Genomic DNA, 20284 nt, shown 5'->3' on the forward strand with positions numbered 1-20284 from the left:
TGCGATCACACTTCCCCATACCCCTGTGGGATCCCTCTTTCCCGTCCCCCATCCTCCTGTGCGATCTCTCTTCCCCATCCCCCTTCCTCCTGTGGGATCTCTCTTCCACATACACCTTCGTCATGTGCGATCTCACTTCCCCATCCCCCTGTGGGATCTCTCTTCCCCATACCCCTTCCTCATGTGCGATCACACTTCCCCTTCCTCCTGTGGGATCTCTCTTCCCCATCCCCCTTCCTCCTGTGGGATCTCTCTTCCCCATCCCCCTTCCTCCTGTGGGATCTAGCTTCCCCACCCCCCTTCCTCCTGTGGGATCCCTCTTCCCCATCCCCCTTCCTCCGGTGGGATCTCTCTTCCCCATCCCCCTTCCTCCTGTGGGATCTATCTTCCCCATCCCGCTTCATCTGGTGGGATCTCTTCCCCATCCCCCTTCCTCCGGTGGGATCTCTCTTCCCCATCCCCCTTCCTCCGGTGGGATCACTCTTCCCCATCCCCCTTCCTCCTGTGGGATCTCTCTTTCCCATCCCCCTTCCTCCGGTGGGATCTCTCTTCCCCATTCCCCTTCCTCCTGTGGGATCTCTCTTCCCCATACCCCTTCCTCATGTGCGATCACACTTCCCCATACCCCTGTGGGATCCCTCTTTCCCGTCCCCCTTCCTCCTATGCGATCTCTCTTCCCCATCCCCCTTCCTCCTGTGGGATCTCTCTTCCACATACACCTTCGTCATGTGCGATCTCACTTCCCCATCCCCCTGTGGGATCTCTCTTCCCCATCCCCCTTCCTCCTGTGGGATCTCTCTTCCACATACACCTTCGTCATGTGTGATCTCACTTCCCCATCCCCTTGTGGGATCTCTCTTCCCCATTCCCCTTTCTCCTATGGGATCTCTCTTCCCCATCCCCCTTCCTCCTGTGGGTTCTCTCTTCCCCATACCCCTTCCTCATGTGCGATCACACTTCCCCATACCCCTGTGGGATCTCTCTTTCCCATCCCCCTTCCTCCTGTGGGATCTCTCTTCCCTATCCCCCTTCCTCCTGTGGGATCTAGCTTCCCCACCCCCCTTCCTCCTGTGGGATCCCTCTTCCCCATCCCCCTTCCTCCGGTGGGATCTCTCTTCCCCATCCCCCTTCATCTGCTGGGATCTCTTCCCCGTCCCCCTTCCTCCTGTGGGATCTCTCTCCCCCATCCCCCCTCCTGTGGGATCTCTCTTTCCCATCCCCCTTCCTCCTGTGGGATCTCTCTTGCAGATCCCTCGTCCTCCTGTGGGATCCCTCTTCCCCATCCCACTTGCTCCTGTGGGATCCCTCTTCCTCATCCCCTTCCTCCTGTGGGATCTCTCTTTCCCATCCCCCTTCCTCCTGTGGGATCTCTCTTCCCCATCCCCCTTCCTCCTGTGGGATCTCTCTTCCCCATACCCCTTCCTCATGTGCGATCACACTTCCCCATACCCCTGCTGGATCCCTCTTTCCCGTCCCCCTTCCTCCTGTGCGATCTCACTTCCCCATCCCCCTGTGGGATCTCTCTTCCCCATTCCCCTTTCTCCTGTGGGATCTCTCTTCCCCATAGCCCTGCCTCCTGTGCGATCTCTCTTCCCCATACCCCTGTGGGATCTCTCTTCCCCATCCCCCTTCCTCCTGTGGGATCTCTCTTCCCCATCCCCCTTCCTCCTGTGGGATCTCTCTTCTCCATACCCCTTCCTCATGTGCGATCACACTTCCCCATCCCCCTGTGGGATCTCTCTTCCCCATCCCCCTTCCTCCTGTGGGATCTCTCTTCCACATACACCTTCGTCATGTGCGATCTCACTTCCCCATCCCGCTGTGGGATCTCTCTTCCCCATTCCCCTTTCTCCTGTGGGATCTCTCTTCCCCATCCCCCTTCCTCCTGTGGGTTCTCTCTTCCCCATACCCCTTCCTCATGTGCGATCACACTTCCCCATACCCCGTGGGATCTCTCTTCGCCATCCCCCTTCCTCCTGTGGGATCTCTCTTCCCCATCCCCCTTCCTCCGGTGGGATCTCTCTTCCCCACACCCCTTCCTCCTGTGGGATCCCTCTTCCCCATCCCCCTTCCTCCGGAGGGATCTCTCTTCCCCATCCCCCTTCCTCCTGTGGGATCTATCTTCCCCATCCCCCTTCATCTGGTGGGATCTCTTCCCCATCCCCCTTCCTCCTGTGGGATCTCTCTTCCCCATCCCCCTTCTTCCGGTGGGATCTCTCTTCCCCATCCCCCTTCCTCCTGTGGGATCTCTCTTCCCCATCCCCTTCCTCCTGTGGTATCTCTTTTCCCCATTCCCCTGCCTCCTGTGGGAACTCTCTTCCCCATCCCCCTTCCTCCTGTGCGATCTCTCTTTCCCGTCTCCATTCCTCCTGTGGGATCTCTCTTCCCCATCCCCCTTCCTCCTGTGGGTTTTCTCTTCCCCATACCCCTTCCTCATGTGCGATCACACTTCCCCATACCCCTGTGGGATCTCTCTTCCCCATCCCCCTTCCTCCTGTGGGATCTCTCTTCCCCATCCCCCTTCCTCCGGTGGGATCTCTCTTCCCCATCCCCCTTCCTCCTGTGGGATCTCTCTTCCCCATCCCCTTCCTCCTGTGGTATCTCTTTTCCCCATCCCCCTTCCTCCTGTGGGTTTTCTCTTCCCCATACCCCTTCCTCATGTGCGATCACACTTCCCCATACCCCTGTGGGATCTCTCTTCCCCATCCCCCTTCCTCCTGTGGGATCTCTCTTCCCTGTCCCCCTTCCTACTGTGGGATCTAGCTTCCCCACCCCCCTTCCTCCTGTGGGATCCCTCTTCCCCATCCCCCTTCCTCCGGTGGGATCTCTCTTCCCCATCCCCCTTCCTCCGGTGGGATCTCTCTTCCCCGTCCCCCTTCCTCCTGTGGGATCTCTCTCCCCCATCCCCCTTCCTCCTGTGGGATCTCTCTTTCCCATCCCCCTTCCTCCTGTGGGATCTCTCTTGCAGATCCCTCTTCCTCCTGTGGGATCCCTCTTCCCCATCCCCCTTGCTCCTGTGGGATCCCTCTTCCTCATCCCCTTCCTCCTGTGGGATCTCTCTTTCCCATCCCCCTTCCTCCTCTGGGATCTCTCTTCCCCATAGCCCTTCCTCCTGTGGGATCTCTCTTCCCCATTCCCCTTTCTCCTGTGGGATCTCTCTTCCCCATAGCCCTGCCTCCTGTGCGATCTCTCTTCCCCATACCCCTGTGGGATCTCTCTTCCCCATCCCCCTTCCTCCTGTGGGATCTCTCTTCCCCATCCCCCTTCCTCCTGTGGGATCTCTCTTCTCCATACCCCTTCCTCATGTGCGATCACACTTCCCCATACCCCTGTGGGATCCCTCTTTCCCGTCCCCCTTCCTCCTGTGCGATCTCTCTTCCCCATCCCCCTTCCTCCTATGGGATCTCTCTTCCACATACACCTTCGTCATGTGCGATCTCACTTCCCCATCCCCCTGTGGGATCTCTCTTCCCCATTCCCCTTTCTCCTGTGGGATCTCTCTTCCCCATCCCCCTTCCTCCTGTGGGATCTCTCTTCGCCATCCCCCTTCCTCCTGTGGGATCTCTCTTCCCCATCCCCCTTCCTCCTGTGGGATCTAGCTTCCCCACACCCCTTTGTCCTGTGGGATCCCTCTTCCCCAACCCCCTTCCTCCGGTGGGATCTCTCTTCCCCATCCCCCTTCCTCCTGTGGGATCTATCTTCCCCATCCCCCTTCATCTGGTGGGATCTCTTCCCCATCCCCCTTCCTCCTGTGGGATCTCTCTTCCCCATCCCCCTTCCTCCGGTGGGATCTCTCTTCCCCATCCCCCTTCCTCCTGTGGGATCTCTCTTCCCCATCCCCTTCCTCCTGTGGGATCTCTTTTCCCCATTCCCCTGCCTCCTGTGGGAACTCTCTTCCCCATTCCCCTTCCTCCTGTGGGATCTCTCTTCCCCATCCCTCTTCCTCCTGTGCGATCTCTCTTTCCCGTCTCCATTCCTCCTGTGGGATCTCTCTTCCCCATCCCCCTTTCTCCTGTGGGATCTCTCTTCCCCATCCCCTTTCCACCTGTGCGATCACTCTTCCCCATACCCCTTCCTCCGGTGGGATCCCTCTTTCCCATCCCCCTTCCTCCTGTGGGATCCCTCTTCACCATCCCGCTTCCTCCTGTGGGATCTCTTCCCCATCCCCCTTCCTCCTGTGGTATCTATCTTCCCCATCCCCCTTCCTCTTGTGGGATCTCTCTTCCCCATCCCCCTTCCTCCTGTGGGATCTCTCTTCCCCATCCCCCTTCCTCCTGTGGGATCCCTGTTCCCCATCCCCCTTCCTCCTGTGGGATCCCTCTTCCCCATCCCCCTTCCTACGGTGTGATCCCTCTTCCCCATCCCCCTTCCTCCTGTGGGATCTCTCTTTCCCATCCCCCTTCCTCTTGTGGGATCTCTATTCCCCATCCCCCTTCCTCTTGTGGGATCTCTCTTCCCCATCCCCCTTCCTCCTGTGGGATCCCTCTTCCCCGTCCCCCTTCCTCCTGTGTGATCCCTCTTTCCCATCCCCCTTCCTCCTGTGGGATCCCTCCTCACCATCCCGCTTCCTCCTGTGGGATCTCTTCCCCATCCCCCTTCCTCCTGTGGGATCTATCTTCCCCATCCCCCTTCCTCCTGTGGGATCCCTCTTCCTCATCCCCTTCCTCCTGTGGGATCTCTCTTTCCCATCCCCCTTCCTCCTGTGGGATCTCTCTTCCCCATAGCCCTTCCTCCTGTGGGATCTCTCTTTCCCATCCCCCTTCCTCCTGTGGGATGTCTCTTCCCCATAGCCCTGCCTCCTGTGGGATCTCTCTTCCCCATCCCCCTTCCTCCTGTGGGATCTCTCTTCCCCATCCCCGTTCCTCCTGTGGGATCTCTCTCCCCCATCCCCCTTCCTCCTGTGGGGTCTCTCTTCCCCATCCCCCTTCCTCCTGTGGGATCTCTCTTCCACATACACCTTCATCATGTGCGATCTCACTTCCCCATCCCCTTGTGGGATCTCTCTTCCCCATTCCCCTTTCTCCTGTGGGATCTCTCTTCCCCATCCCCCTTCCTCCTGTGGGTTCTCTCTTCCCCATACCCCTTCCTCATGTGCGATCACACTTCCCCATACCCCTGAGGGATCTCTCTTCCCCATCCCCCTTCCTCCTGTGGGATCTCTCTTCTCCATCCCCCTTCCTCCTGTGGGATCTAGCTTCCCCACCCCCCTTCCTCCTGTGGGATCCCTCATCCCCATCCCCCTTCCTCCGCTGGGATCTCTCTTCCCCGTCCCCCTTCCTCCTGTGGGATCTCTCTCCCCCATCCCCCCTCCTGTGGGATCTCTCTTTCCCATCCCCCTTCCTCCTGTGGGATCTCTCTTGCAGATCCCTCTTCTTCCTGTGGGATCCCTCTTCCCCAACCCCCTTCCTCCTGTGGGATCCCTCTTCCTCATCCCCTTCCTCCTGTGGGATCTCTCTTTCCCATCCCCCTTCCTCCTGTGGGATCCCTCTTCCTCATCCCCTTCCTCCTGTGGGATCTCTCTTTCCCATCCCCCTTCCTCCTGTGGGATCTCTCTTCCCCATAGCCCTTCCTCCTGTGGGATCTCTCTTTCCCATCCCCCTTCCTCCTGTGGGATGTCTCTTCCCCATAGCCCTGCCTCCTGTGGGATCTCTCTTCCCCATCCCCCTTCCTCCTGTGGGATCTCTCTTCCCCATCCCCGTTCCTCCTGTGGGATCTCTCTCCCCCATCCCCCTTCCTCCTGTGGGGTCTCTCTTCCCCATCCCCCTTCCTCCTGTGGGATCTCTCTTCCACATACACCTTCATCATGTGCGATCTCACTTCCCCATCCCCTTGTGGGATCTCTCTTCCCCATTCCCCTTTCTCCTGTGGGATCTCTCTTCCCCATCCCCCTTCCTCCTGTGGGTTCTCTCTTCCCCATACCCCTTCCTCATGTGCGATCACACTTCCCCATACCCCTGAGGGATCTCTCTTCCCCATCCCCCTTCCTCCTGTGGGAACTCTCTTCTCCATCCCCCTTCCTCCTGTGGGATCTAGCTTCCCCACCCCCCTTCCTCCTGTGGGATCCCTCATCCCCATCCCCCTTCCTCCGCTGGGATCTCTCTTCCCCATCCCCCTTCCTCCGGTGGGATCTCTCTTCCCCGTCCCCCTTCCTCCTGTGGGATCTCTCTCCCCCATCCCCCCTCCTGTGGGATCTCTCTTTCCCATCCCCCTTCCTCCTGTGGGATCTCTCTTGCAGATCCCTCTTCTTCCTGTGGGATCCCTCTTCCCCATCCCCCTTCCTCCTGTGGGATCCCTCTTCCTCATCCCCTTCCTCCTGTGGGATCTCTCTTTCCCATCCCCCTTCCTCCTGTGGGATCTCTCTTCCCCATAGCCCTTCCTCCTGTGGGATCTCTCTTTCCGATCCCCCTTCCTCCTGTGAGATCTCACTTCCCCATACCCCTGTGGGATCCCTCTTTCCCGTCCCCCTTCCTCCTGTGCGATCTCTCTTCCCCATCCCCCTTCCTCCTGTGCGATCTCACTTCCCCATCCCCCTGTGGGATCTCTCTTCCCCATTCACCTTTCTCCTGTGGGATCTCTCTTCCCCATAGCCCTGCCTCCTGTGCGATCTCTCTTCCCCATACCCCTGTGGGATCTCTCTTCCCCATCCCCCTTCCTCCTGTGGGATCTCTCTTCCCCATCCCCCTTCCTCCTGTGGGATCTCTCTTCTCCATACCCCTTCCTCATGTGCGATCACACTTCCCCATACCCCTGTGGGATCCCTCTTTCCCGTCCCCCATCCTCCTGTGCGATCTCTCTTCCCCATCCCCCTTCCTCCTGTGGGATCTCTCTTCCACATACACCTTCGTCATGTGCGATCTCACTTCCCCATCCCCCTGTGGGATCTCTCTTCCCCATACCCCTTCCTCATGTGCGATCACACTTCCCCTTCCTCCTGTGGGATCTCTCTTCCCCATCCCCCTTCCTCCTGTGGGATCTCTCTTCCCCATCCCCCTTCCTCCTGTGGGATCTAGCTTCCCCACCCCCCTTCCTCCTGTGGGATCCCTCTTCCCCATCCCCCTTCCTCCGGTGGGATCTCTCTTCCCCATCCCCCTTCCTCCTGTGGGATCTATCTTCCCCATCCCGCTTCATCTGGTGGGATCTCTTCCCCATCCCCCTTCCTCCGGTGGGATCTCTCTTCCCCATCCCCCTTCCTCCGGTGGGATCACTCTTCCCCATCCCCCTTCCTCCTGTGGGATCTCTCTTTCCCATCCCCCTTCCTCCGGTGGGATCTCTCTTCCCCATTCCCCTTCCTCCTGTGGGATCTCTCTTCCCCATACCCCTTCCTCATGTGCGATCACACTTCCCCATACCCCTGTGGGATCCCTCTTTCCCGTCCCCCTTCCTCCTATGCGATCTCTCTTCCCCATCCCCCTTCCTCCTGTGGGATCTCTCTTCCACATACACCTTCGTCATGTGCGATCTCACTTCCCCATCCCCCTGTGGGATCTCTCTTCCCCATCCCCCTTCCTCCTGTGGGATCTCTCTTCCACATACACCTTCGTCATGTGTGATCTCACTTCCCCATCCCCTTGTGGGATCTCTCTTCCCCATTCCCCTTTCTCCTATGGGATCTCTCTTCCCCATCCCCCTTCCTCCTGTGGGTTCTCTCTTCCCCATACCCCTTCCTCATGTGCGATCACACTTCCCCATACCCCTGTGGGATCTCTCTTTCCCATCCCCCTTCCTCCTGTGGGATCTCTCTTCCCTATCCCCCTTCCTCCTGTGGGATCTAGCTTCCCCACCCCCCTTCCTCCTGTGGGATCCCTCTTCCCCATCCCCCTTCCTCCGGTGGGATCTCTCTTCCCCATCCCCCTTCATCTGCTGGGATCTCTTCCCCGTCCCCCTTCCTCCTGTGGGATCTCTCTCCCCCATCCCCCCTCCTGTGGGATCTCTCTTTCCCATCCCCCTTCCTCCTGTGGGATCTCTCTTGCAGATCCCTCGTCCTCCTGTGGGATCCCTCTTCCCCATCCCACTTGCTCCTGTGGGATCCCTCTTCCTCATCCCCTTCCTCCTGTGGGATCTCTCTTTCCCATCCCCCTTCCTCCTGTGGGATCTCTCTTCCCCATCCCCCTTCCTCCTGTGGGATCTCTCTTCCCCATACCCCTTCCTCATGTGCGATCACACTTCCCCATACCCCTGCTGGATCCCTCTTTCCCGTCCCCCTTCCTCCTGTGCGATCTCACTTCCCCATCCCCCTGTGGGATCTCTCTTCCCCATTCCCCTTTCTCCTGTGGGATCTCTCTTCCCCATAGCCCTGCCTCCTGTGCGATCTCTCTTCCCCATACCCCTGTGGGATCTCTCTTCCCCATCCCCCTTCCTCCTGTGGGATCTCTCTTCCCCATCCCCCTTCCTCCTGTGGGATCTCTCTTCTCCATACCCCTTCCTCATGTGCGATCACACTTCCCCATCCCCCTGTGGGATCTCTCTTCCCCATCCCCCTTCCTCCTGTGGGATCTCTCTTCCACATACACCTTCGTCATGTGCGATCTCACTTCCCCATCCCGCTGTGGGATCTCTCTTCCCCATTCCCCTTTCTCCTGTGGGATCTCTCTTCCCCATCCCCCTTCCTCCTGTGGGTTCTCTCTTCCCCATACCCCTTCCTCATGTGCGATCACACTTCCCCATACCCCGTGGGATCTCTCTTCGCCATCCCCCTTCCTCCTGTGGGATCTCTCTTCCCCATCCCCCTTCCTCCGGTGGGATCTCTCTTCCCCACACCCCTTCCTCCTGTGGGATCCCTCTTCCCCATCCCCCTTCCTCCGGAGGGATCTCTCTTCCCCATCCCCCTTCCTCCTGTGGGATCTATCTTCCCCATCCCCCTTCATCTGGTGGGATCTCTTCCCCATCCCCCTTCCTCCTGTGGGATCTCTCTTCCCCATCCCCCTTCTTCCGGTGGGATCTCTCTTCCCCATCCCCCTTCCTCCTGTGGGATCTCTCTTCCCCATCCCCTTCCTCCTGTGGTATCTCTTTTCCCCATTCCCCTGCCTCCTGTGGGAACTCTCTTCCCCATCCCCCTTCCTCATGTGCGATCTCTCTTTCCCGTCTCCATTCCTCCTGTGGGATCTCTCTTCCCCATCCCCCTTCCTCCTGTGGGTTTTCTCTTCCCCATACCCCTTCCTCATGTGCGATCACACTTCCCCATACCCCTGTGGGATCTCTCTTCCCCATCCCCCTTCCTCCTGTGGGATCTCTCTTCCCCATCCCCCTTCCTCCGGTGGGATCTCTCTTCCCCATCCCCCTTCCTCCTGTGGGATCTCTCTTCCCCATCCCCTTCCTCCTGTGGTATCTCTTTTCCCCATTCCCCTGCCTCCTGTGGGAACTCTCTTCCCCATCCCCCTTCCTCCTGTGCGATCTCTCTTTCCCGTCTCCATTCCTCCTGTGGGATCTCTCTTCCCCATCCCCCTTCCTCCTGTGGGTTCTCTCTTCCCCATACCCCTTCCTCATGTGCGATCACACTTCCCCATACCCCTGAGGGATCTCTCTTCCCCATCCCCCTTCCTCCTGTGGGATCTCTCTTCTCCATCCCCCTTCCTCCTGTGGGATCTAGCTTCCCCACCCCCCTTCCTCCTGTGGGATCCCTCATCCCCATCCCCCTTCCTCCGCTGGGATCTCTCTTCCCCGTCCCCCTTCCTCCTGTGGGATCTCTCTCCCCCATCCCCCCTCCTGTGGGATCTCTCTTTCCCATCCCCCTTCCTCCTGTGGGATCTCTCTTGCAGATCCCTCTTCTTCCTGTGGGATCCCTCTTCCCCAACCCCCTTCCTCCTGTGGGATCCCTCTTCCTCATCCCCTTCCTCCTGTGGGATCTCTCTTTCCCATCCCCCTTCCTCCTGTGGGATCCCTCTTCCTCATCCCCTTCCTCCTGTGGGATCTCTCTTTCCCATCCCCCTTCCTCCTGTGGGATCTCTCTTCCCCATAGCCCTTCCTCCTGTGGGATCTCTCTTTCCCATCCCCCTTCCTCCTGTGGGATGTCTCTTCCCCATAGCCCTGCCTCCTGTGGGATCTCTCTTCCCCATCCCCCTTCCTCCTGTGGGATCTCTCTTCCCCATCCCCGTTCCTCCTGTGGGATCTCTCTCCCCCATCCCCCTTCCTCCTGTGGGGTCTCTCTTCCCCATCCCCCTTCCTCCTGTGGGATCTCTCTTCCACATACACCTTCATCATGTGCGATCTCACTTCCCCATCCCCTTGTGGGATCTCTCTTCCCCATTCCCCTTTCTCCTGTGGGATCTCTCTTCCCCATCCCCCTTCCTCCTGTGGGTTCTCTCTTCCCCATACCCCTTCCTCATGTGCGATCACACTTCCCCATACCCCTGAGGGATCTCTCTTCCCCATCCCCCTTCCTCCTGTGGGAACTCTCTTCTCCATCCCCCTTCCTCCTGTGGGATCTAGCTTCCCCACCCCCCTTCCTCCTGTGGGATCCCTCATCCCCATCCCCCTTCCTCCGCTGGGATCTCTCTTCCCCATCCCCCTTCCTCCGGTGGGATCTCTCTTCCCCGTCCCCCTTCCTCCTGTGGGATCTCTCTCCCCCATCCCCCCTCCTGTGGGATCTCTCTTTCCCATCCCCCTTCCTCCTGTGGGATCTCTCTTGCAGATCCCTCTTCTTCCTGTGGGATCCCTCTTCCCCATCCCCCTTCCTCCTGTGGGATCCCTCTTCCTCATCCCCTTCCTCCTGTGGGATCTCTCTTTCCCATCCCCCTTCCTCCTGTGGGATCTCTCTTCCCCATAGCCCTTCCTCCTGTGGGATCTCTCTTTCCGATCCCCCTTCCTCCTGTGAGATCTCACTTCCCCATACCCCTGTGGGATCCCTCTTTCCCGTCCCCCTTCCTCCTGTGCGATCTCTCTTCCCCATCCCCCTTCCTCCTGTGCGATCTCACTTCCCCATCCCCCTGTGGGATCTCTCTTCCCCATTCACCTTTCTCCTGTGGGATCTCTCTTCCCCATAGCCCTGCCTCCTGTGCGATCTCTCTTCCCCATACCCCTGTGGGATCTCTCTTCCCCATCCCCCTTCCTCCTGTGGGATCTCTCTTCCCCATCCCCCTTCCTCCTGTGGGATCTCTCTTCTCCATACCCCTTCCTCATGTGCGATCACACTTCCCCATACCCCTGTGGGATCCCTCTTTCCCGTCCCCCATCCTCCTGTGCGATCTCTCTTCCCCATCCCCCTTCCTCCTGTGGGATCTCTCTTCCACATACACCTTCGTCATGTGCGATCTCACTTCCCCATCCCCCTGTGGGATCTCTCTTCCCCATACCCCTTCCTCATGTGCGATCACACTTCCCCTTCCTCCTGTGGGATCTCTCTTCCCCATCCCCCTTCCTCCTGTGGGATCTCTCTTCCCCATCCCCCTTCCTCCTGTGGGATCTAGCTTCCCCACCCCCCTTCCTCCTGTGGGATCCCTCTTCCCCATCCCCCTTCCTCCGGTGGGATCTCTCTTCCCCATCCCCCTTCCTCCTGTGGGATCTATCTTCCCCATCCCGCTTCATCTGGTGGGATCTCTTCCCCATCCCCCTTCCTCCGGTGGGATCTCTCTTCCCCATCCCCCTTCCTCCGGTGGGATCACTCTTCCCCATCCCCCTTCCTCCTGTGGGATCTCTCTTTCCCATCCCCCTTCCTCCGGTGGGATCTCTCTTCCCCATTCCCCTTCCTCCTGTGGGATCTCTCTTCCCCATACCCCTTCCTCATGTGCGATCACACTTCCCCATACCCCTGTGGGATCCCTCTTTCCCGTCCCCCTTCCTCCTATGCGATCTCTCTTCCCCATCCCCCTTCCTCCTGTGGGATCTCTCTTCCACATACACCTTCGTCATGTGCAATCTCACTTCCCCATCCCCCTGTGGGATCTCTCTTCCCCATCCCCCTTCCTCCTGTGGGATCTCTCTTCCACATACACCTTCGTCATGTGTGATCTCACTTCCCCATCCCCTTGTGGGATCTCTCTTCCCCATTCCCCTTTCTCCTATGGGATCTCTCTTCCCCATCCCCCTTCCTCCTGTGGGTTCTCTCTTCCCCATACCCCTTCCTCATGTGCGATCACACTTCCCCATACCCCTGTGGGATCTCTCTTTCCCATCCCCCTTCCTCCTGTGGGATCTCTCTTCCCTATCCCCCTTCCTCCTGTGGGATCTAGCTTCCCCACCCCCCTTCCTCCTGTGGGATCCCTCTTCCCCATCCCCCTTCCTCCGGTGGGATCTCTCTTCCCCATCCCCCTTCATCTGCTGGGATCTCTTCCCCGTCCCCCTTCCTCCTGTGGGATCTCTCTCCCCCATCCCCCCTCCTGTGGGATCTCTCTTTCCCATCCCCCTTCCTCCTGTGGGATCTCTCTTGCAGATCCCTCGTCCTCCTGTGGGATCCCTCTTCCCCATCCCACTTGCTCCTGTGGGATCCCTCTTCCTCATCCCCTTCCTCCTGTGGGATCTCTCTTTCCCATCCCCCTTCCTCCTGTGGGATCTCTCTTCCCCATCCCCCTTCCTCCTGTGGGATCTCTCTTCCCCATACCCCTTCCTCATGTGCGATCACACTTCCCCATACCCCTGCTGGATCCCTCTTTCCCGTCCCCCTTCCTCCTGTGCGATCTCACTTCCCCATCCCCCTGTGGGATCTCTCTTCCCCATTCCCCTTTCTCCTGTGGGATCTCTCTTCCCCATAGCCCTGCCTCCTGTGCGATCTCTCTTCCCCATACCCCTGTGGGATCTCTCTTCCCCATCCCCCTTCCTCCTGTGGGATCTCTCTTCCCCATCCCCCTTCCTCCTGTGGGATCTCTCTTCTCCATACCCCTTCCTCATGTGCGATCACACTTCCCCATCCCCCTGTGGGATCTCTCTTCCCCATCCCCCTTCCTCCTGTGGGATCTCTCTTCCACATACACCTTCGTCATGTGCGATCTCACTTCCCCATCCCGCTGTGGGATCTCTCTTCCCCATTCCCCTTTCTCCTGTGGGATCTCTCTTCCCCATCCCCCTTCCTCCTGTGGGTTCTCTCTTCCCCATACCCCTTCCTCATGTGCGATCACACTTCCCCATACCCCGTGGGATCTCTCTTCGCCATCCCCCTTCCTCCTGTGGGATCTCTCTTCCCCATCCCCCTTCCTCCGGTGGGATCTCTCTTCCCCACACCCCTTCCTCCTGTGGGATCCCTCTTCCCCATCCCCCTTCCTCCGGAGGGATCTCTCTTCCCCATCCCCCTTCCTCCTGTGGGATCTATCTTCCCCATCCCCCTTCATCTGGTGGGATCTCTTCCCCATCCCCCTTCCTCCTGTGGGATCTCTCTTCCCCATCCCCCTTCTTCCGGTGGGATCTCTCTTCCCCATCCCCCTTCCTCCTGTGGGATCTCTCTTCCCCATCCCCTTCCTCCTGTGGTATCTCTTTTCCCCATTCCCCTGCCTCCTGTGGGAACTCTCTTCCCCATCCCCCTTCCTCCTGTGCGATCTCTCTTTCCCGTCTCCATTCCTCCTGTGGGATCTCTCTTCCCCATCCCCCTTCCTCCTGTGGGTTTTCTCTTCCCCATACCCCTTCCTCATGTGCGATCACACTTCCCCATACCCCTGTGGGATCTCTCTTCCCCATCCCCCTTCCTCCTGTGGGATCTCTCTTCCCCATCCCCCTTCCTCCGGTGGGATCTCTCTTCCCCATCCCCCTTCCTCCTGTGGGATCTCTCTTCCCCATCCCCTTCCTCCTGTGGTATCTCTTTTCCCCATTCCCCTGCCTCCTGTGGGAACTCTCTTCCCCATCCCCCTTCCTCCTGTGCGATCTCTCTTTCCCGTCTCCATTCCTCCTGTGGGATCTCTCTTCCCCATCCCCCTTCCTCCTGTGGGTTTTCTCTTCCCCATACCCCTTCCTCATGTGCGATCACACTTCCCCATACCCCTGTGGGATCTCTCTTCCCCATCCCCCTTCCTCCTGTGGGATCTCTCTTCCCTGTCCCCCTTCCTACTGTGGGATCTAGCTTCCCCACCCCCCTTCCTCCTGTGGGATCCCTCTTCCCCATCCCCCTTCCTCCGGTGGGATCTCTCTTCCCCATCCCCCTTCCTCCGGTGGGATCTCTCTTCCCCGTCCCCCTTCCTCCTGTGGGATCTCTCTCCCCCATCCCCCTTCCTCCTGTGGGATCTCTCTTTCCCATCCCCCTTCCTCCTGTGGGATCTCTCTTGCAGATCCCTCTTCCTCCTGTGGGATCCCTCTTCCCCATCCCCCTTGCTCCTGTGGGATCCCTCTTCCTCATCCCCTTCCTCCTGTGGGATCTCTCTTTCCCATCCCCCTTCCTCCTCTGGGATCTCTCTTCCCCATAGCCCTTCCTCCTGTGGGATCTCTCTTCCCCATTCCCCTTTCTCCTGTGGGATCTCTCTTCCCCATAGCCCTGCCTCCTGTGCGATCTCTCTTCCCCATACCCCTGTGGGATCTCTCTTCCCCATCCCCCTTCCTCCTGTGGGATCTCTCTTCCCCATCCCCCTTCCTCCTGTGGGATCTCTCTTCTCCATACCCCTTCCTCATGTGCGATCACACTTCCCCATACCCCTGTGGGATCCCTCTTTCCCGTCCCCCTTCCTCCTGTGCGATCTCTCTTCCCCATCCCCCTTCCTCCTATGGGATCTCTCTTCCACATACACCTTCGTCATGTGCGATCTCACTTCCCCATCCCCCTGTGGGATCTCTCTTCCCCATTCCCCTTTCTCCTGTGGGATCTCTCTTCCCCATCCCCCTTCCTCCTGTGGGATCTCTCTTCGCCATCCCCCTTCCTCCTGTGGGATCTCTCTTCCCCATCCCCCTTCCTCCTGTGGGATCTAGCTTCCCCACACCCCTTTGTCCTGTGGGATCCCTCTTCCCCAACCCCCTTCCTCCGGTGGGATCTCTCTTCCCCATCCCCCTTCCTCCTGTGGGATCTATCTTCCCCATCCCCCTTCATCTGGTGGGATCTCTTCCCCATCCCCCTTCCTCCTGTGGGATCTCTCTTCCCCATCCCCCTTCCTCCGGTGGGATCTCTCTTCCCCATCCCCCTTCCTCCTGTGGGATCTCTCTTCCCCATCCCCTTCCTCCTGTGGGATCTCTTTTCCCCATTCCCCTGCCTCCTGTGGGAACTCTCTTCCCCATTCCCCTTCCTCCTGTGGGATCTCTCTTCCCCATCCCTCTTCCTCCTGTGCGATCTCTCTTTCCCGTCTCCATTCCTCCTGTGGGATCTCTCTTCCCCATCCCCCTTTCTCCTGTGGGATCTCTCTTCCCCATCCCCTTTCCACCTGTGCGATCACTCTTCCCCATACCCCTTCCTCCGGTGGGATCCCTCTTTCCCATCCCCCTTCCTCCTGTGGGATCCCTCTTCACCATCCCGCTTCCTCCTGTGGGATCTCTTCCCCATCCCCCTTCCTCCTGTGGTATCTATCTTCCCCATCCCCCTTCCTCTTGTGGGATCTCTCTTCCCCATCCCCCTTCCTCCTGTGGGATCTCTCTTCCCCATCCCCCTTCCTCCTGTGGGATCCCTGTTCCCCATCCCCCTTCCTCCTGTGGGATCCCTCTTCCCCATCCCCCTTCCTACGGTGTGATCCCTCTTCCCCATCCCCCTTCCTCCTGTGGGATCTCTCTTTCCCATCCCCCTTCCTCTTGTGGGATCTCTATTCCCCATCCCCCTTCCTCTTGTGGGATCTCTCTTCCCCATCCCCCTTCCTCCTGTGGGATCCCTCTTCCCCGTCCCCCTTCCTCCTGTGTGATCCCTCTTTCCCATCCCCCTTCCTCCTGTGGGATCCCTCCTCACCATCCCGCTTCCTCCTGTGGGATCTCTTCCCCATCCCCCTTCCTCCTGTGGGATCTATCTTCCCCATCCCCCTTCCTCCTGTGGGATCTCTCTTCCCCATCCCCCTTCCTCCTGTGGGATCTCTCTTCCCCATCCCCCTTCCTCCTGTGGGATCTCTCTTCCCCATCCCCCTTCCTCCTGTGGGATCTCTCTTCCCCATCCCCCTTCCTCCTGTGGGATCCCTCTTCCCCATCCCCCTTCCTCCTGTGGGATCCCTCTTCCCCATCCCCCTTCCTCCTGTGGGATCCCTCTTCCCCATCCCCCTTCCTCCTGTGGGATCTCTCTTCCCCATCCCCCTTCCTCTTGTGGGATCTCTATTCCCCATCCCCCTTCCTCTTGTGGGATCTCTCTTCCCCATACCCCTTCCTCATGTGCGATCTCACTTCCCCATCCCCCTGTGGGATCTGTCTTCCCCATTGCCCTTTCTCCTGTGGGATCTCTCTTCCCCATACCCCTTCCTCCTGTGGGATCCCTCTTTCCCATCCCCCTTCCTCCTGTGGGATCCCTCTTCACCATCCCCCTTCCTCCTGTGGGATTCCTCTTCACCATCCCGCTTCCTCCTGTGGGATTCCTCTTCCCCGTTCCCCTTCCTCCTGTGGGATCCCTCTTTCCCATCCCCCTTCCTCCTGTGGGATCCCTCTTCACCATCCCCCTTCCTCCTGTGGGATCCCTCTTCCCCATCCCCCTTCCTCCTGTGGGATCCCTCTTCCCCATCCCCCTTCCTCTAGTGGGATCTCTCTTCCCCATCCCCCTTCCTCCTGTGGGATCTCTCTTCCCCATCTCCTTCCTCCTGTGGGATCTCTATTCCCCATTCACCTTCCTCCTGTGTGATCTCTCTTCGCCATCCCTTTAGCTCGGGTGGGTCTATTTCACTGTGTCCCTTTGACATTTCTTCATTTCCGTCAGGAACACTTTTCTCTCCTTCGCGGAATTGGACAGAATATGTGGAGTTTACAGGGTCACACCGACAGACGAAATTACTGACATTCGGCAAATACCCTGGAGCTGGGCAGTGAGGGACATTGACAGTGATGGGAACTCCGATCAGTGATTTACTGGGTTTAATGTTTCCTGAAATATCCAATTGAGAGAAATTCCTGCAGACCCATGGTTTGAATCACTTTGTTCATCAATTTGTCTGTTTGTGTTTAGACTTGGAATGAATCAACTGGGAGATTCAGGAGTGAAACTGGTGTCTGCGGCTCTGAGGAACCCGGAGTGTAAAATACAGAAACTGGAGTAAGTACCCGACTGTGGGAGTTTGTGTTTACAGTCACTGGGTGTCTGACACTGGACATTAATGTGATCAGTAATTGTGTTACTGATAAACACTGGGGATTTGTACCGTCTCCTGTCTCTCTGTGTCCTTCACCCTCACTCTCTCTCATCTCCAGGCTGAACAATGTCGGTCTCACAGATTCTGGTGCCGAGGATCTCGTCTCCTCTCTCAGTACAAACCCATCACTGACTGAGCTGATCCTGAGTGATAATAAACTGGGAGATTCAGGAGTGAAACTGGTGTCTGCGGCTCTGAGGAACCCGGAGTGTAAAATACAGAAACTGGAGTAAGTGCCAGACTGTGCGAGATTGTTTTTACAGTCACTGGGTGTCTAACACTGAACATTAATGTGATCAGTAATTGTGTTACTGATAAACACTGGGGATTTGTACCGTCTCCTGTCTCTCTGTGTCCTTCACCCTCACTCTCTCTCATCTCCAGGCTGGAGAGAGTCGGTCTCACAGATTCTGGTGCCGAGGATCTCGTCTCTGCTCTCAGTACAAACCCATCACTGACGGAGCTGGACCTGAGTCATAATAAACTGGGAGATTCAGGAGTGAAACTGGTGTCTGCGGCTCTGAGGAACCCGGAGTGTAAAATACAGAAACTGTGGTAAGTACCTCACTGTGGAAGATTGTGTTTACAGTCACTGGGTGTCTGACACTGAACATTAATGTGATCAGTGATTGTGTTACTGATAAACACTGGGGATTTGTACCGTCTCCTGTCTCTCTGTGTCCTTCACCCTCACTCTCTCTCATCTCCAGGCTGGAGAGAGTCGGTCTCACAGATTCTGGTGCCGAGGATCTCGTCTTCGCTCTCAGTACAAACGCATCACTGACGGGGCTGAACCTGGAATTCAACTCTCTGACAGACCAATCTGTCCCCGCTCTCCGCCGCCTCATACTGACCCTCCCGAGTCTGGAGCGGATCGGGTGAGTGTTTGTGTTAATGTTCAATGTGATAAAATATCAGCGGATCAGCGGGTTTTCTGGTGATATTTGCCTGTGAGTGTTGTTGAAACATTAACCCCGGTCGCCTGTTACTGACACTGTTGTGTAATCTGTTTATTTCATCTTTATTCTCCCATCTGTTTCAGGCTGTACGGGAATCGGTTCAGTGAGACCGGGATGAAGGAACTGAGATCTCTGCAGGAACCCAGACCCGGACTGACAGTGTATCTGTGAACATCGGAATGTGTGAACATCCCCGCCCGCGGGATGGCGACATTTGGCCGATTCCCCGCCCTCCCCTTTAACTCCCGCCCTTACCTTTAATGGCCGCGCGCCTAGTTCAACTCCCAACGGTTTTAACGGAACTGGCTCAGGTTTCGCGCTGTGTGTCGCTCGGAACGGTCCCGCAGTGACGTGTTTCCGCCTGTTGTCCGGCGTGACTCCCACGTGACAACCCGGAGAATTACCCGGACAGGAAGAGCCCTTGGGCCGGGGCTCAGTCTGAGACACCGGTGTCCCGGGGTGGGGGGGATTATCCCGGGAGGGAATCCTTTTGCTCCCTTTGCTGAGGACGGTGCATTCGGCAGCCTGGCCGATATAATGATGTTAAATTGACAAATACCTCGGCAGTGACCCTGGATCTGCAGCGATGCCGGACACGGCCCTGAAGTGTGATTTTATATTCATCGGTTCCCCGATGCAGAGTGACGGTGAGAAACGGGCCTGATTATTCAACTGGTCACTCGTTGTCGCTGGTCAGTTAACTGTGTGTGACTGTGAGTGAGTCGATTTACATTTGTTGTTATGAAATCAATAAACCGCTGTAACTTTCCGTCTTGGTGTCTGACTTTAGTCTCATTAGAGGAGAAACAGTGACCTGAGGTCACTGCTGCTCCTCGCACCCGGTGAACTGAAATAATACATGGTAAATGGTAGGGCATTGGGGAATGCAGTAGAACAGAGTGATCTAGGAATAATTGTGCATAGTTCCCTGAAGGTGGAATCTCATGTGGATAGGCTGGTGAAGAAACCTTTTGGTATGTTGGCCTTTATAAATCAGAGCATTCAGTATAGGAGTTGGGATGTAATGTTACAATTGTACAAGACATTGGTCCGGCCAAATTTGGAGTATTGTGGTCACCGAATTATAGGAACGATGTCACCAAAACAGAGAGAGTACAGAGAAGATTTACTAGAATGTTACCTGGGTTTCTGCACCTAAGTTACAGGGAAAGGCTGAACAAGTTAGGTCTTTTTTCTTTGGAGCGTAGAAGGTTGAGGGGGGATTTGATAGAGGTATTTAAAATTATGAGGGTAATAGATAGAGTTGACATGGATAGGCTTTCCATTGAGAGTAGGGGAGATTCAAACAAGAGGACATGACGTGAGAGTTAGGGGGCAAAAGTTTAGGGGTAACATAAGGGGGAATTTCTTTACTCAGAGAGTGGTAGCTGTGTGGAACGAGCTTCCAGTAGAAGTGGTAGAGGCAGGTTCTATTTTGTCATTTAAGAAAATATTGGATAGGTATATGGACAGGAAAGGAATGGATGGTTATGGGGTGAGTGCAGGTCGGTGAGACATGGTAGAGAGTAAGCATTTAGCATGGGCGAGAAGGGCCAAGATGGCCTGTCCCATCAGACACTCCCGGGGGTCAGTCACAGAGTGAATGTCCCATCACACACTTCCGGGGTCAGACACAGACTGAATGTCCCTCCACACTGTCCCATCACACACTCCTGGGGTGAGACACAGAGTGAATCTCCCTCCAAACTGTCCCATCACACACTCCTGGGGTCAGACACAGAGTGAATCACCCTCCACACTGTCCCATCACACACTCCCGGGGTCAGATACAGAGTGAAGATCCCTCAAAACCAACCCATCAGATATTCCCGGGGTCAGACACAGAGTGAATCTCCCTCCACACCGTCCCATCACACACTCCTGGGATCAGACTCAGAGAGAAGTTCCCTCCACTTTTCCCATCACACACTCCCAGGGTCACACACAGATTGAATCTCCCTCCACACTGTCCCATCACACACTCCTGGGGTCAGATACAGAGTGAAGATCCCTCAAAACCATCCCATCAGATATTCCTGGGGTCAGACACAGAGTGAATCTCCCTCCACAGCGTCCCATCACACACTCCCGAGGTGAGACACAGATTGAATCTCCCTCTGCATCGTCCTATCACACACTCCCAGGATCAGACTCAGTGAGAAGTTCACTCCAAACTGT

At 57.2% G+C, this 20284-nt stretch overlaps 1 protein-coding gene across 1 annotated transcript in view; it reads left to right on the forward strand.

The window, feature by feature from the left end:
• Positions 1-18875, forward strand: part of LOC140722664 (NACHT, LRR and PYD domains-containing protein 3-like) — a 182236-nt gene extending 163361 nt beyond the window's left edge. The window contains exons 7-11 of the mRNA XM_073037378.1: positions 16964-17050; positions 17206-17376; positions 17532-17702; positions 17858-18025; positions 18190-18875. Coding sequence (XP_072893479.1) covers positions 16964-17050; positions 17206-17376; positions 17532-17702; positions 17858-18025; positions 18190-18277 — 685 coding nt within the window. The 3' untranslated portion in view covers positions 18278-18875. The remainder of the gene's footprint in view (positions 1-16963; positions 17051-17205; positions 17377-17531; positions 17703-17857; positions 18026-18189) is intronic.
• The last annotated feature ends 1409 nt before the right edge of the window (positions 18876-20284 follow it).

The sequence above is a fragment of the Hemitrygon akajei genome, unplaced genomic scaffold (assembly GCF_048418815.1).
Source record: "Hemitrygon akajei unplaced genomic scaffold, sHemAka1.3 Scf000082, whole genome shotgun sequence".
NCBI lineage: Eukaryota > Metazoa > Chordata > Chondrichthyes > Myliobatiformes > Dasyatidae > Hemitrygon > Hemitrygon akajei.